Here is a 15019-nt window from a genome sequence, read left to right as displayed (position 1 = left end):
GTAGAAAAGTTAAAGCTTGGTTTGATAGGAGATTGTTAAAAATACACAGTCGTTCTACTTCTGCTTACCTGGGGGAGGAAGGTCAAATTTCATTTTGCGCAATTCAGCCATTGATGCTTGCAACTGTTCTATTACAATATCGTCTTCAAACAGCAAAGAAGCAGCAATTTTTTCCTGCAGGAATTCCCGTAGATCTTCTAGAGTCATTTTCAACAAGCGCTCTAAATAGATAGTAGATAGTAGAAAATTCAGCAAAATAATGTTGCTAATCTAACTTCTATTATATAATGCTGATCACAATGAACTACCAGTTATCAGTGCAGAGAATGAAAAGTAAAATCTGTAACAAGCAAGATTCATCTATGCTTTTCAGGTCATATGGACTTTTCTATACATAAGGTTCTTTCTCAAATTAATATCTTAACATCCAGCCTGGAAAGAATTTATACTGGTTTATAGATTCATCATAATGACATTACCATTAATCAGAACATCTTGCACATACATAGCAAAGGGCTAATGCACTGATCTTTGCAGGTATATGTAAGATTGTTCAGACATTACACCTCTAGGGGGAGTAAAGCTACATTTTATTTGATTTCAGTCTAAATCTGTTCAGTCTCTCACAATGTTCTTTGGCCAGGCAAATTAATACTATTCAGAAATTAAATTTTATTGCCATGTCTTCAGATTTACATTTCTAGCTCCAAACTCTGTGTGGACAAATCTTTTTATTTTGCAAAAAAGTGAATTATATTTTGGACATATATTTTTGTATAATACATACATAATAATTCTATATATAAACACTGACTGCATTACAACTGTGCACAACACATTTCTCTACCTGTTGCTTTATGACCTATATAACCTTGCTCTGAAGGTTTACACTCAGTTATAAAGAAAGATCTCATGAGATTACATGATCCACAGACTGCATTCTGGTTTAGATAATGAATGGCACTGAGCAGAACTTTAGAAAGCATTATACAGTAACCTACTTGTGTTTTAAGTGCCACATGATTATTCTTTGCATTTGTTACAACAGATTAACACAGCCATCCCATTCTAGAATTTGTCAGACAAATATCTCTGTATTACTTTCCACTTTTCTGTTCTCCCTCAAACTCCAAAAGAAAAATGTATGTCCTAATACAAAGAGGCATCTTTGTATTATTACAGTACGTCTCACCTTACGTTTCAAGAAAATTATTCACTTTTCTAAATTTAGCAACAACAACAACAACAACAAAACCAAGTTGCTTTTAATTTGTATAATTGTTATGAATGCAAAGCTTAAGGCCATTTTCTTTTCCCCTCACAAAACAGCAGCTATCTTAGACTATCTGGTAACCTTTACTAACTGTCTAGACACAAGTGAATTCCACCCAAAATATCAGAGGATTTTATCATGAAGATATGGGTATGCCAATTCATGCCTTTATGAGAAGATACAGAATGTATTTGAAAGCAAGCCCATGGGTGATACCAGATTCAATGCCAAGTCACTAACATTTGTGACCAAATCTAATCTGACTTGTTTGAGTGTGCAAGGAAGATCTTTCCTGTAAGTTCAAAGAGTGCTGAGTTACTTATGAGTATTTTCCAACTAGCTTTCACTATGCTTTCATGAAAACCTAGAAGTGCATTACTATATGATATTTCAAAGGCTACTGTGGGAAGACACACAGCAGATCTCTTCACAAAGAAAAACAAGTTATGTTGTCTGCAACAGTGCTAAACAAGACCAATCATTTAAATGCAAAATGCAAAACAGACTTTCCATTTTAAATCTCAGACAGTGAAATAAGTGCAAAGCCTTTTGGACTGTTGCTGGAATGTTGTCTCTTAAAACAGGTTCTCTTACTATAAAATCTCCATTTCCAGGGTCATAATCTCATTCAAACCAAACATGTCAAGTAAAACATCTTACTTTTATGCAATTTGAGAATGGTATAAGCCATGGCTGTCAGAACTCTCTCTCCTTCCAGGATGTAGATATCCCAAAGTCGCAGCGTTAGAGTAAATGGAGTCTGTTCATAATGTTAACAAAATAAGCTGTTATGAATCTGCACAGAAATCATAATACATACATTCAGAATCAACCTATCCTTTACCAAACCATGCATATTTTCAAGCTAAACTCAAACCTAAATGCACTGGGTATCATTGTGTACCCAACAACTCAAGATGGTTTCTGTTCTGGTAATGTATTGTTAAAAAGCAGAGCAGCTCAACCCCAAATCCCATAGATTGTAATATTCTTTGCTTATTACTCAAACTTTACTCTAACTGCATTTCATTAAAAGGTAAGCAAGCAGAGGAAACATGATATGCATTGTGAACAGCTCCAAAATACATGGCATGAGTAAACACTTCGTAGCACACTGAAGTTCTTTTTCTCAAGAACCATACCCGATCAATGAAGCACTGTAGAAACCACTTAGTTGTATAAATCCCTGTAGACATCTGCTCCTTGTCCTAAGGGAGAATAAAAATGAAGAAAATATTCATTTTACTGGGAAAACTACAGAATGCTTACAAATAAAACTGTTTTAACAGTAAGAACCGGGATTCATGTCCTTGAAACATTGTCACCGTCCCAAACATATAAAACATTATTCTCTTTGCTTGAACTTCCCTAAACTAAATTCACTCCTTAAGGAGAAAAATGTAGCCTTGCCAATTACCTATTCTAAGCTATCTTTCATATTTGTTTCCTACTTGGATAACCAATGTGTTATCCCTCTCATCTTTTAAAAGACATAGTATAATGCTAGAAACATTGTTTTCAATCTGTAGCATTTTCTATCCAAAGATTGGATAGTAACTATTTATCTTAAACAGTATATTTGGTCTGTCCAAAATATGGTAGGAAAGGACTGCTCCCCAGAAGCAGTGATCACAAAGCACTGTCCAAAAAGGAGGTCGTTCTCTGCTCTGCCTGCATCCCCCTCCCGCTCTTAAGATTTTGCTGTTCTATGATTCTATCATACCCCTCAGAATGATTTGATGGGACCTGAAATGAATTGGGAAGTAGAGAAGAGCTAGAAGGAAGAGCATTTGAGGTGTGGAGGAGGTGGCCTTGAGTGAGGCAGAGGAATCATGGTGCCAAGGTGGGAAAGGGAGGTATAGGTCTATTGATGGGAAAGGAGATGGATAGGAGGAGCAGGATAAGAAAGACGCAGGGCAGGCAGGCAGTACTGTTGTGCTGTGTGTAATTGCCCTGGTTAAACTCTGGAATAGATTAGTAATTGACATCAGCACTGAGGAGGAGCACTAGACTTTTTGCTTGCTTGCTTGTCTCCCCACTTACTTATTTACTTGCCTACCCTCTCTCATCTTAGTCTCCTCCCCTCCTGATGAAGAAGGCAGAGGGGATGAGTTTGAAGCATTTCCATCTGCTCCCAGATGGAAGGGAGAGAGACAGAGACAGAGCGAGCAAAGGCTGGCTGAGCTCTACTGTTGCTCAGCTGCTCACCCACCTCCTCCCCGCAGCTGAGCATCCATATGACAGGCAATGTGCAGGCCCAGCCAGCTAGCCTTTGCTTGGCTCCTGCTCTGCTGCAAGGAGGAGATGGGCCAAGCAGACTTCAAGCCTTTGCAGACCTCCTGTGAGGACAGTGTGACCTCCTAGGGGTACATGTACCACACATTAAGAGCCCCTGAGTTCGTCAACTAAGGCAATGAAAGAACTAAAAGGCAAGTGGTACACGGTCAAAAAATTGTTTTCATTTGTGAATATATGGCACGATAAGGTCCGTTAAAATTAAGTGAATATAATAAATGCTCACTAACAACAGGCAATATTACCATGTGCTTCTTCAGCTTTGGAAAAAGTTTATTTAAGATTGCCTCATGATGGCCTTGGAATCTCTGCAGCTTTGGGAATCCAGGAATGAAAAATCCTTAGAAGAGAAAAGAATACAACCAAAACACAATCAGGATTTAAAAGAAAAGCTGAGCAGCACGGCATCTAATGTGGGTACATATGGAGGTTTCCATTTCCTAAAATACCAATTTTGCTAATTCTCAACAAGGTAATGCACACACGTGTGTGTGTGTGTATTAAAATGCAATATTTATCTTTGCTAGATACCAGTTTTATTGTTTTAATTTAGACAAGACTGGAATTTTGGCTATTACCAAAGAGGATTCATCAATAGCCAAAGACTAAGGCCCGTTACAGATGAGCCTTTAAGTACATAGTCAGTCCGTATTAGGGTTAGGAAGGTGCAGTGCTTCTGCACCCCCCTAACCCTAGTACGGACTAAGTCCGTACAAAATGGCGGCGCCCCATCTACATGGGGGCCGCCGTGACGACATCACGACCGCACCGCCTCTATACGGGGCAGCGCGGATGTGATGTCATCACTCCGCACGAGGGCGCTTAGTGCGCCCTTTGCGCGGAGCAGGAAGGAGCTCCGTTATATTCACTTAACGGTTTGTGGCGCTGCTTTGAGTCGCTGGGCGCAGCAACGCAAGGGACAAAGGGGCCAAGCAGCCCCTTTCTCCTCCTCCCCGCTGCCACAGGGTGTCCTTTTGCCGCTTCCCCACGGCCCAGAAAGCGGCGGATCGGGGCCTCAGCGGCTGCCGTTCTGGCCACTGAGGCCCCGATACACCGGGGGAAGGCGCACCTACAGGCAGCCCCAAAGGGGCGGTCTGTAACGCGCCTAAGAATTTGTTGGAACTTTTTAATACTCGATTAACCACAACTTCCCATAGAGCATTTACTGCTGCAGCCCCTAAATTATGGAACAGTCTGCCAGAGGAGATCTGTCTTATCACCACCTTAGATGCCTTTAAGAAGGCACTAAAGACGGATCTCTTCCGGCAGGCTTTCCCATTGGATTTGGTATAGAGACGATGATTAAGACCCCCATCTCTAAGTCTGATGGTATATGAACTGATGTTTGGAGATTTTAAGGAACTAATAGGGATGTATAATTCATTATTAGTATTTTATTGATTGCTTAATTGTATTGTATTGTTTTAAGTATGTAACGTTGCTTCGATCCTTGGAAGAGGCTGCACATATAAATAAAAATTATTATTATTACTACTACTATTATTATTATCTCAAAATACCTTCTACTCAGCAAAAGCTGCTCACTGGATTGCTCCTGAGCCTTTGGGTCAGGTTTGTCTCATCCAGAATATAACAACATAGTGCTTATTGCAGTACGGCACTATGTACCATGACTATACACAGAAGATACCTTTTAAGCCAAAAGAAGGTTTATTGGGTTACTGTTGGGTTTTTCTGTCTCTCAAACTTTCATTATCCATTTCTTATTTATCAGTTTATACTCCACATCTTTCTTTTTCAACAGAATGTAATCTGTACAGAGATTATTTCTCTCTATAGCTTCCTAACTCTGCAGCATAACAAATGAGGCTTTAAAGTGGCCAAATTTTAAATCGGTCATTTCATGTTTCTCTTTGTCTTGCGCTCTCACTCTCTATTTTAAACAGCCCTCTGGTTCCATCAAAAGACTTCTCTGACCATTATGGTCAAGTCTTATTTGCAGTGAACATATACATGAGAAATTAGAGAAGCGTAAGACGCACGTAGATGGGATTCCTATGAAAAGCAACTCAGAACCTCATATAAACTGTCTGGGCTATGTGTGTGTTAACTGCCTTCAAGTCAACTCTGGCTTATGGCAACCCTATGAATGAGACATCTTCAAGATGCCCTATCCTCAACAATCCTAAACAGGGCTGTGGCTTCCTCAGTTGAGTCTCTCCACATGTAGCAAAGTCCTCCTCTTTTCCTGATGCCTTCTACCTTTCCTAGCATTATTTTCTTTTCTAGTGAATTATGCCTTCTTGTGATATGTCCAAAATGTGACAGTCTCAATTTAGTCATCCTGGACTCCAAGGGAAGTTCAGGCTTGATTTGTTATAGGATCAATTTTTTTTATCTTTTGGGCAGTCCATGGTATCATCAAAACTCTTCTCCAGCACCACATCTCAAATGAGTTGATTTTCTTCCTATCAACTTTTTTCAATCTGAGGATGGTGAAATCCATGGATAAGGAGGACTGACTTTAGTTCAATTTCACCTCGACATGAAATTCATTTATGTTTCATATGTTATACACAAAGCCTGTAATTTTATAAAGTTTTTAATAATTTTGTGCATGACACAAAGTTTGTGTACATTAAACCATGTGAAAGCAAAGATTTTCTGCCGCTATCTCAGCCAACTATCTCAATTATTACAGCCACGATGTGGACAATTTTGGATTTCAGAGTGTGGTGGAAATTCCTTGTTGAAACAGAAAGCTATAGAAAGATGGAGTCACCTTTGTCAGCCAGAGAGATAGTTTTTAAAATAGAGGCTTGGAGTTTAGAAAAAATTAGAGCAAAGGAGTAAAAAGAGCATCATGACCCGTAAGAAGCTGGCACCAACAGAATTAGACATAATATACACAATTTAAGATAAGGATACATTGTTGACATTCAGAAGCAAGGTTAGAAGGAAGGCTACTAAATTCCTAAACGAGGGGGTAAGGAGTGATGATGCAGTTTTAATGTATGCATGTATTTCTGTTCTGATTGTAAGAATTCGGTATGTTTAAATTGTAATTAGCCAATCAGGTATATTGAAGAAGCTTCTTTGTCTTCAATAATATAAAAAGAGCCATTTTGTCTTGTTCAGGGTCTCAGCTTTTTGGAACTTGAATTCCACCGAGTTCAATGTTTTCCTTTGTCAACAATTGGAAATAAACTTATGGATTTTCAATTTACTCAGTCCTCTTGTCAATCATTGCTATGCCAGGCCTAGATCTTTAAGTTTCCTGAAATTTCTGTTACAAGAGGATTTTGAATTCCAGATAAAGAATACTCAATCTGTAGCATGGTGTCATATGCATATCATAAATTGCTGATGTTCCTTCCTCCAGTCTTCATGCCTCCCCAATTTGACTCCAATCTTGCTTTGCGTATGGTATTTTTGGCATACAAAGTGAACAAAATTGGTGATAAGATGCAGCTCTGCCTGACTCCCTTTCTGACTGGAAACCAATCTGTTTCTCTGTATTCTGTTCCAACAGTTCTCTCTTGTCCCAGGTACAAGTTATGCATCAGGACAATCAAATGTAGTGGCACACCCATTTCTTTGAGAGCAATCCATAGCTTTTCATAATCTATACAACCAAAGGCTTTACTGTAATCTATAAAGCATATGCTGATTTTCTTTTGTAATTCATTGTCAACCATGTTTGTAATATGAGCTGTAGTGCCTCTTCGTTTTCTGAGCCCACCTTGAACATCTGGAATTTCATGTTCCAAATATGGTAGACATAGCTATATATGATATAAAAATACTAAAAATAAATAAGCAAAGGTGGGAAGGAAGGATGAGTATTTTTTAGAAAACCTTACCATGCATTGCATGCCTTTGATTGGTAAGCAGTTGTGCCAGTGCCCAAAAGGCATCCTCTTCATTTAAATACATCAGCAGGATAGCTGCAATTTGACTCATTCCCTGGCAGTAACTCACTTCCTGAAATATCAAAGGATGAAAAAACACATTACACAAATCAGCATCACAGCAAAGTAGACTACGCAAAGAAAGAAAAAAACAACAACAACACTTTTCATTAAGGGCACTGAAAGGGATAATTTTATCCAAGTGATTCAGATAAGGATCAAACTGCTAGTTCTCAGCAAGTTGCATCTAAAATGGGGCAGGGAACAACATATGCTTCACATGGAAAAAGACTCATATTCAGTTTCTGGCATTTCCATGTAAAAGGAGCTTTGGCAACTTGTAAAACTTTTAATTGGTAACTTTTTTGTTTGACAACTTCTGGAATACTGGTCCTGAAACATCCATGCAAAGTAAGATCATGCACTGGAACTAAAATCCTAAAGCAAACAAACCTGAAGTAAATTAATGATATATTTAGTAAATAGGGGTCTTTCAGTACAATTACCGTATATATTCAACTGTAAGTCAACCTCATGTATAAGTCGAGGGCAGGTTTTGGGCCCACAAGTGTGGATTTTTATATGACCTGTGGATAAGTCGGGGGTAATACTTAGGGGCACGTAACAAAGGTCGGTAAAGGATGAATTAAAGGAAACAATGCCAAAGAACTTACAAAATTCTATCAGGCATAAATTTCACCCTAAAGGCTGGATGGATAAAGAGGAAACTACCACCACCATTTTCCTGCCAAAAGGAAACGCCCCAAGCAGAGCCAAAGAAGAGAGACTAGCGGAGGTCAGTGCTTCTTTTAGGTTATCTTTTGCCACAGAGAAGGGGATGGTTCTTTTTCTTTTCTTTTGATAAAGAATTAAAGTACAATATTTAAATTGACCCACAGAGAAGTCAACTCAATTTTTAATCAATTTTTAACTAAAATTTCTAGACTTATACATGAGTATATACAGTATGTCCAATCTAAAAGTGGAGCCAGAATGTTATTTCTTCCTAATGGAGCATGAATTCTGGTAACATTACAACTGTTTTAGACATTACTGAACTGAATAATAGAAAAACTGTACAAATGGTATTTTACATTCTTGCTGAACAGCTAATTCAGAGGAAAAGACAACTGCCTTCTTTAAAATACTAGAAATATGTATCTCTCCATTTTTAGATCATCTGGTTTAATCCCTTTCCTGCTGGCACATAGAAACAGCAAATGCTGTAGCTAATTTAAGCATATTCTCTCTTCTATGCCCTTTGGCTGGAAATTTGTTAACTGACTGTAACAAACTGGAGTCCTGAGCTGTGAAGCTACCATAAAGGAAACAAAAGATGTCTGAAGGAGAATGTGCCAATACTTTCCATTTGGTGGTAGGCCAGACTCACAGAGAAATCAGTCAGAAAGCATGACTACAGATATGCTCATAAGTAGCTACATGTACAAAAATAAAATCAATGGTAGATATTTTTTCTCCAGCAGCATGGATTTTCCACTACCAACGGTACCTAAAGATGGTAATGGTCACTTCAGGAAAAAAGGACATGCATTTGTTTTAGCTCAAATGAGTTCTTTTTCTTGGTATTATATGGCCTTCTAAAAAGTACATGTTACCAATTTAGATCTAAAATCTTATTTTAAGATAAGGTAAGATTTTGTTGCCAAATAAGAACTAATGTTCAGAGCCTTTCAGTTTCCAAATTATTTAAGTTCTTACCGTGTTGTAAACAGAGTAAGCTGACAAAACATGAAACAAAGCTTGTTGCCTGCACAAGAAGAAAAGATGACAGTAAGAATATCAAGAAATTTATTAATGCCATATTTTGAACAATTTTTTAAGCTATTCAAGTTATTTATCTGCAGTGCTTCTAAAGAAAGATATTCATAGAATCATAGAGTTGGAAAAGACCACAAGGGCCATCCAGTCCAACCCCATTCTGCCATGCAGGAAATCTCAATCAAAGCATCCCCGACAGATGGCCATCCAGCCTCTGCTTAAAGATCTCCAAAGAAGGAGACTCCATTACATTCCGAGGGAGTTTGTTCCACTGTCGAACAGCCCTTACTGTCAGGAAGTTCCTCCAAATGTTGAGGTGGAATCTCTTTTCCTGTAGCTTGCATCCATTGTTCCGGGTCCTAGTCTCTGGAGCAGCAGAAAACAAGCCTGCCCCCTCCTCAATATGACATCCCTTCAAATATTTAAACAGGGCTATCATATCACCTCATAACCTTCTCTTCTCCAGGCTAAACATTCCCAGCTCCCTAAGTCGTTCCTCATAGGACATGGTTTCCAGACCCTTCACCATTTTAGTTGCCTTCCTTTGGACATGCTCCAGTTTCTTGATGTCCTTTTTGAATTGTGATGCCCAGAACTGGACACAATATTCCAGGTGGGGCCTGACCAAAGCAGAATACAGAGGCACTATTACTTCAATTAATAATAATAGTAAAATTTATTTCTATTTCCCGCCTCTCCCTGCAGATTGAGGCAGGATTACAACAATCAACAAATTACAACAATAAAACACGTCAAATACATAGCTTAAAAATACATAACATAAAAATACATCACTATCAATACAGTACAATACTATACAGTTGGTTGGTTCTCCATGAAGAGCATGCAATGCTAACCGAGGTAAGATATATTACAGCTGGTTTGGTGGATAGGCTCGCTGGAAGAAATCCGTCTTCAGTGCTTTCTTGAAAGCATCCAGAGTGGTATTAAGACGGATCTCTTCTGGTAGATCATTCCACAACTTGGGGGCCACGGCGGAAAATGCTCTGTGGGACGTGGTCACTAGCCTGGTATTTACGTAGTCTAGTGATTTCTTCCCAGATATTCTGAGAGTGCAGGGCAGATTGTGTAGGGAGAGGCGTTCCCTCAAGTAACTTTAGCTTTAAAGGTGATAACCAACACTTTGTATTGCACCCGGAAGCTAATTGGCAGCCAGTGCAGAGATTTTAATATTGGTGTTATATAGTCAAGCCTTGATGCCCCCAGTGACCAATCTGGCTGCTGCATTTTGAATTAATTGAAGCTTCCGAACTTGGTACAAAGGTAGCCCTATGTGGAGCGTGTTACAGAAATAAAGACGAGAGATTACCAGTGCAAGTACCACTGCTTCAAGGTCCTTTCAGTCCAGGTAAGGGCACAGTTGGCATATCAACCGAAGTCAATACCAAGCACTCCTACCCGTTGCATCTACTTGAGATGACAACTGCAGAGACGGATCTAGGAGTACTCCCAAACTATGTATTTCGTCCTTTAGGGGAAGTGTGACCCCATCCAGGACAGGTTGACAAAGCTTCTTGCCTGGGCCTAGGGATCCAATCGCTAGTACCTCCGTTTTCTCTGGATTCAACTTGAGTTTGTTTTCCCTCATCCATCCCATTATTCGAGGGAGGCATTTAGAGGAGAGATGCCATCCTTGGTAGCTGCGAGAGTCGGAAGCATAGAGAAATAAATCTCGGTGTCATCGCTGTACTGATAACACTGCACCCCATGGCTCTGGATGATCTCTCCCAATGGCTTCATGTAAATGTTAAATAGCGTGGGGGACAGGATGGCGCCCTGAGGGACACCAGATGTCAGCTCTCTCTTAGAGGAGCAACTATCCCTCAGCCTCACCATTTGGGATCTTCCTGAGAGGTAGGAACAAAACCACTGAAGCACAGTGCCCCCGATACCTAACTCCCTCAGGCGTTCCAGAAGGATACCATGATCTAGACATTATACTTTTATTGATGAAGCATAAAATTGCACTAGCTTTTTCAGCTGCAGCATCACACTGTTCACTCATGTTCAACTTGTGGTCTACTTGGACTCCTAGATCCCTTTCACTTGTCGTCTTGTCCAGCCAGTTGTCCTCCATCCTATATCTGTGCATTTCATTTTTCCGCCCTAAGTGCAGTACCTTACATTTCTCTGTGTTGAATTTCATTTTGTTAGCTTTGGCCCAGCTTTCTAGTCTATTCAGGTCATTTTGAATTTTGATCTTGTCCTCTGGGGTGTTAGCTACTACTCCTAATTTGGTGTCATCTGCAAATTTGATGAGTATGCTCCCAATTCTGTCATCCAAGTCATTGATAAAGATGTTGAATAGCACTGGGCCCAGGACAGAGCCCTGTGGGACCCAAATGGTCACTTCTCTCCAGAATGAAAAGGAGCCATTGTTGAGTACCCTTTGGGTTCAGCAAGTCAACCAATTATAAAACCATGTAACAGTTACCTTGTCTAGCCCACATTTTACAACAGGGGTAGGCAACCTACGGCCCGCGGGCCGGATGTGGCCCAGCGAGGCCTTGGGACCGGCCCCAGCCCGGTCATGCCGCTGATTGCCGCCGGGGCCTTTGGCCTCTCGCGTGAGGGCAAGGGGCTTTTGTCCTATCAGGAGGAGGTGGGCAAGGGGGGCAAGCGGGGGCAATTGTCTATAGAAGCCTCAGAAACATGCATTTATATTAACATTTTTGTAAAAATTAGCAAATTTTTTGTGTGTCTTCCTTTTTAAAAAAAAAAAAAAAAGTGTCCTCCATTTGAAATTTTTGTCCTACATTTGTCCCGGTTTATTTATATATATATATATTTTTAAAATATTTAATTATTTATTTTTTGGCTTCGGCCCCCCAGTTGTCTGAGGGACAGCAACCCGGCCCCTGGGTCAAAAAGGTTGCCTACCCCTGTTTTACAAGCTTGTTTGCAGAATATCATGGGGAGCCTTGTCAAAGGCCTTACTGAAATCAAGATATACAATATCCACAGCATTCCCTTCATCTACCAAGCTGGTAATTTTATCAAAGAAAGAGATAAAGTTTATCTGGCATGACTTGTTTCTCTGAAACCCGTGTTGACTTTTTGTGATTATGGCATTGCCTTCTAGATGCTCACACACTCTCTGTTTAATGATCTGCTCTAGAATCTTTCCTGGTATTGATGTCAGACTAACTGGACGGTAATTGTTGGGATTCTCTTTTTTTCCCTTTTTGAAGATGGGGACAACGTTTGCCCTCCTCCAGTCTGCTGGGATTTCTGTTCTCCAGGAGTTCTCAAAGATTATTGCCAATGGCTCTGATATTACATTTGCCAGTTCTTTTAATATTTTTGGATGTAGTTCATCTGGTCCTGGAGACTTATATTCATTTAGGTATTCCTGTACTATCTCTTTATTTATTCTGTGCTGAAATTCCCCTATTCTGTCCTCTGCTCCATTTTCCTCAGGTTGAGCACTCTTTGTCTTTTCTGAGAAGATTGCAGCAAAGGTGTTGAGTAATTCTGCCTTTCTCTGTCCCCTGTTAGCATTTTGCCATCTTTTCCACACAGTGTTTTGTTGCGGACATATCCAAAAAAGCCCTTTTTATTGTTCTTAACTTCTCTAGCAAGCCTGAGTTCATTCTGCATTTTAGCTTTTCTGATTTTACCCCTGCACGTGCTTGCTATTTCTTTGAATTCCTCTTTGGTGATTTCCCCATTTTTCCATTTCTTATACATATTCCATTGAAAACTTAGCTCAGTTGAAAGTTCCTTAATCATCCATTCTGGTTTCTTGAGACAGCTCCCATTTTTCTTTCGCAGTGGAACTGTTTGAAACTGTGCCTTCAATAATTCCCTTTTGAGAAGCTCCCATCCATCTTGAACTCCCTTCTCTTTTAGTATTCCTGAACATGGGATCACCCTCTAGTATTTCTCTAAGTTTACTAAAATCAACTTTCCTAAAATCTAGAATGTGTGTCTGACTATGTCTGGTTTCTCCTTTCCATTGTTTATGTCTGACTATGCCTGGCTTCTCCTTTCCACTGTTTAACAAACTCTAGGAGAACATGATCACTCCCATCTAAGGATCCCACCACTTGCACTCCATTAACTAGGTCATCCCTGTTGGTTAGGATCACATCTAAAATAGCTGGCCTCCTTGTTGCTTCTTCCACCTTTTGGACAATGACATTGTCTTCAAGGCAAGTAAGGAATTTGCTAGACCTTGAGGATTTTGCTGATTGCAATTACAGAGCAAATAGAAAATTGCACAAGTACTCTATACAAATGGGTTACTGGTGTCCAGACATGGCCTGATACTCTTTCAGGTGCTTTAACAAGAAGGAGCACCTGAACTGTCACAAATTCCCTCCAAATACCATCAATTTTTGCTCTCTACTGTATCTGTTAAACTACAAAATATCACATCCTAAGTAGGAAGGAGAAGAGAAAAGACAGGTGAATTATGGAAACATCATGTTGGTTTGGATGAAAAAATGTTGTTCAGATAAACATTTCCTGCTATAACTGAAGCCTGGAGGTGTGGAGAGGCAAGGTGAGAAAGAGACCATTTTCCTGCCATACAAAGGCATTCCCCTGTAAGGATAAAGATCCTAACTTAGCTTTCTTGCTGGAATTCTATTATTCTACGAACAGAGACTGTTTTGTTTTGTATGAGGGAGTATTGGGTCATATGAACCCCAATTCCTCATACTGTTTGAAGTGACACAGGCCAAACCCAAATTCACATGTCTGTGATGGCTACTGTAGAAGTTACAGAGTGTAACTCTCTCCCTTCGTAGTAAAAAAACAAGGTGGTTACAATCAATAATGGGGAAAAGGGACCTAACCAGAAGTTTCCCTTTCAGAATTGTTTCCCACACTGCTTTTCCCAGTTCAGCGAAAAAGACTTATGTCCTCATAAAAACAACAAGTCTGGGAAAGCTACAAGGAACTAGATATTTTGTACCACTTGGGGACTTGAAATCAAGGTGGCAAATACCATGTAGTAAGATTTATGTTGTAGTATTACAACAGATCTACACAAACATGTACATACAAATATCTTACAATACCTTTTTATAATGCTGGATTTAGGGACAGCATTTGAGAAAGGATATTTTGTATCCAGTATAAAACAACTATTTTCACACACACACACACACATTTACAAACAAATGAGGAATGCATGGAAATATCTGCAATACTAAGAATTCCATGAAATCCATTTATCAATCATTAAAATTCAGTCAACATCTGTCTCATACACAAAATGCGGTAAATGCTTTCCCATAACCTACTGGAAGCCATCGTGAACACTAAAAAAAGGAGTCAGACACACTGCTGGATATGACAGACACAAAAATGGATTGGTAGCAATAAGCACTATACAATAACTGAGTTATTGCGATGTCTGTAAAGATGTTTCAGGCATTCACATTCTACAAATGGTGACATCAAACAGACTTTCTCAAGGCAAAGGCCACCTAGATATTCTGGAACAAAAATAAAAAAATACAAAGATCTTCAAATGCTTCTTGCAAAAACTAGTTTTACAGAGTGAAGGAAAGTGTTTAGATTGCTAATACTCTTTCATGACGTAGTATTTGCTATTGTTTATTTACTTTTCTTAAGCTCTTTTCCTAGAATCTAAATCAAGTATTCCATTTCTTACCTAATTCGCACGCTATTTTTAAAGAGCCACTTCCCTGGCAGACCTGCTCATGATGTTTTATACTCTTCCTTTAGATTCTTTAAGACCTTGAAATTGGAAGTTTTCAACAAGTATTCACAGCAGTGGGACAAAGGAGTAAAGATAAAATGGGTT

At 39.4% G+C, this 15019-nt stretch overlaps 1 protein-coding gene across 3 annotated transcripts in view; it reads right to left on the bottom strand.

Moving 5' to 3' along the window:
- Positions 1-15019, bottom strand: part of LOC149314324 (uncharacterized) — a 105019-nt gene that overhangs the window by 9972 nt on the left and 80028 nt on the right. For all 3 annotated transcript variants that reach the window (XM_089520856.1, XM_089520855.1, XM_089520857.1), the window contains 6 exons: positions 9160-9208; positions 7393-7513; positions 3814-3908; positions 2416-2481; positions 1934-2033; positions 69-221 (listed from right to left, as the gene is read on the bottom strand). In XM_089520856.1, coding sequence (XP_089376982.1) covers positions 69-221; positions 1934-2033; positions 2416-2481; positions 3814-3908; positions 7393-7513; positions 9160-9208 — 584 coding nt within the window. The remainder of the gene's footprint in view (positions 1-68; positions 222-1933; positions 2034-2415; positions 2482-3813; positions 3909-7392; positions 7514-9159; positions 9209-15019) is intronic.

Source organism: Sceloporus occidentalis, unplaced genomic scaffold (genome assembly GCF_023333645.1).
Source record: "Sceloporus occidentalis isolate IW3139 unplaced genomic scaffold, rSceOcc1.0.p SCAF_4, whole genome shotgun sequence".
NCBI classification, from domain to species: domain Eukaryota; kingdom Metazoa; phylum Chordata; class Lepidosauria; order Squamata; family Phrynosomatidae; genus Sceloporus; species Sceloporus occidentalis.
Note: the sequence above shows the minus strand (reverse complement) of the source record. Positions and strands in the feature narration are given on the sequence as shown.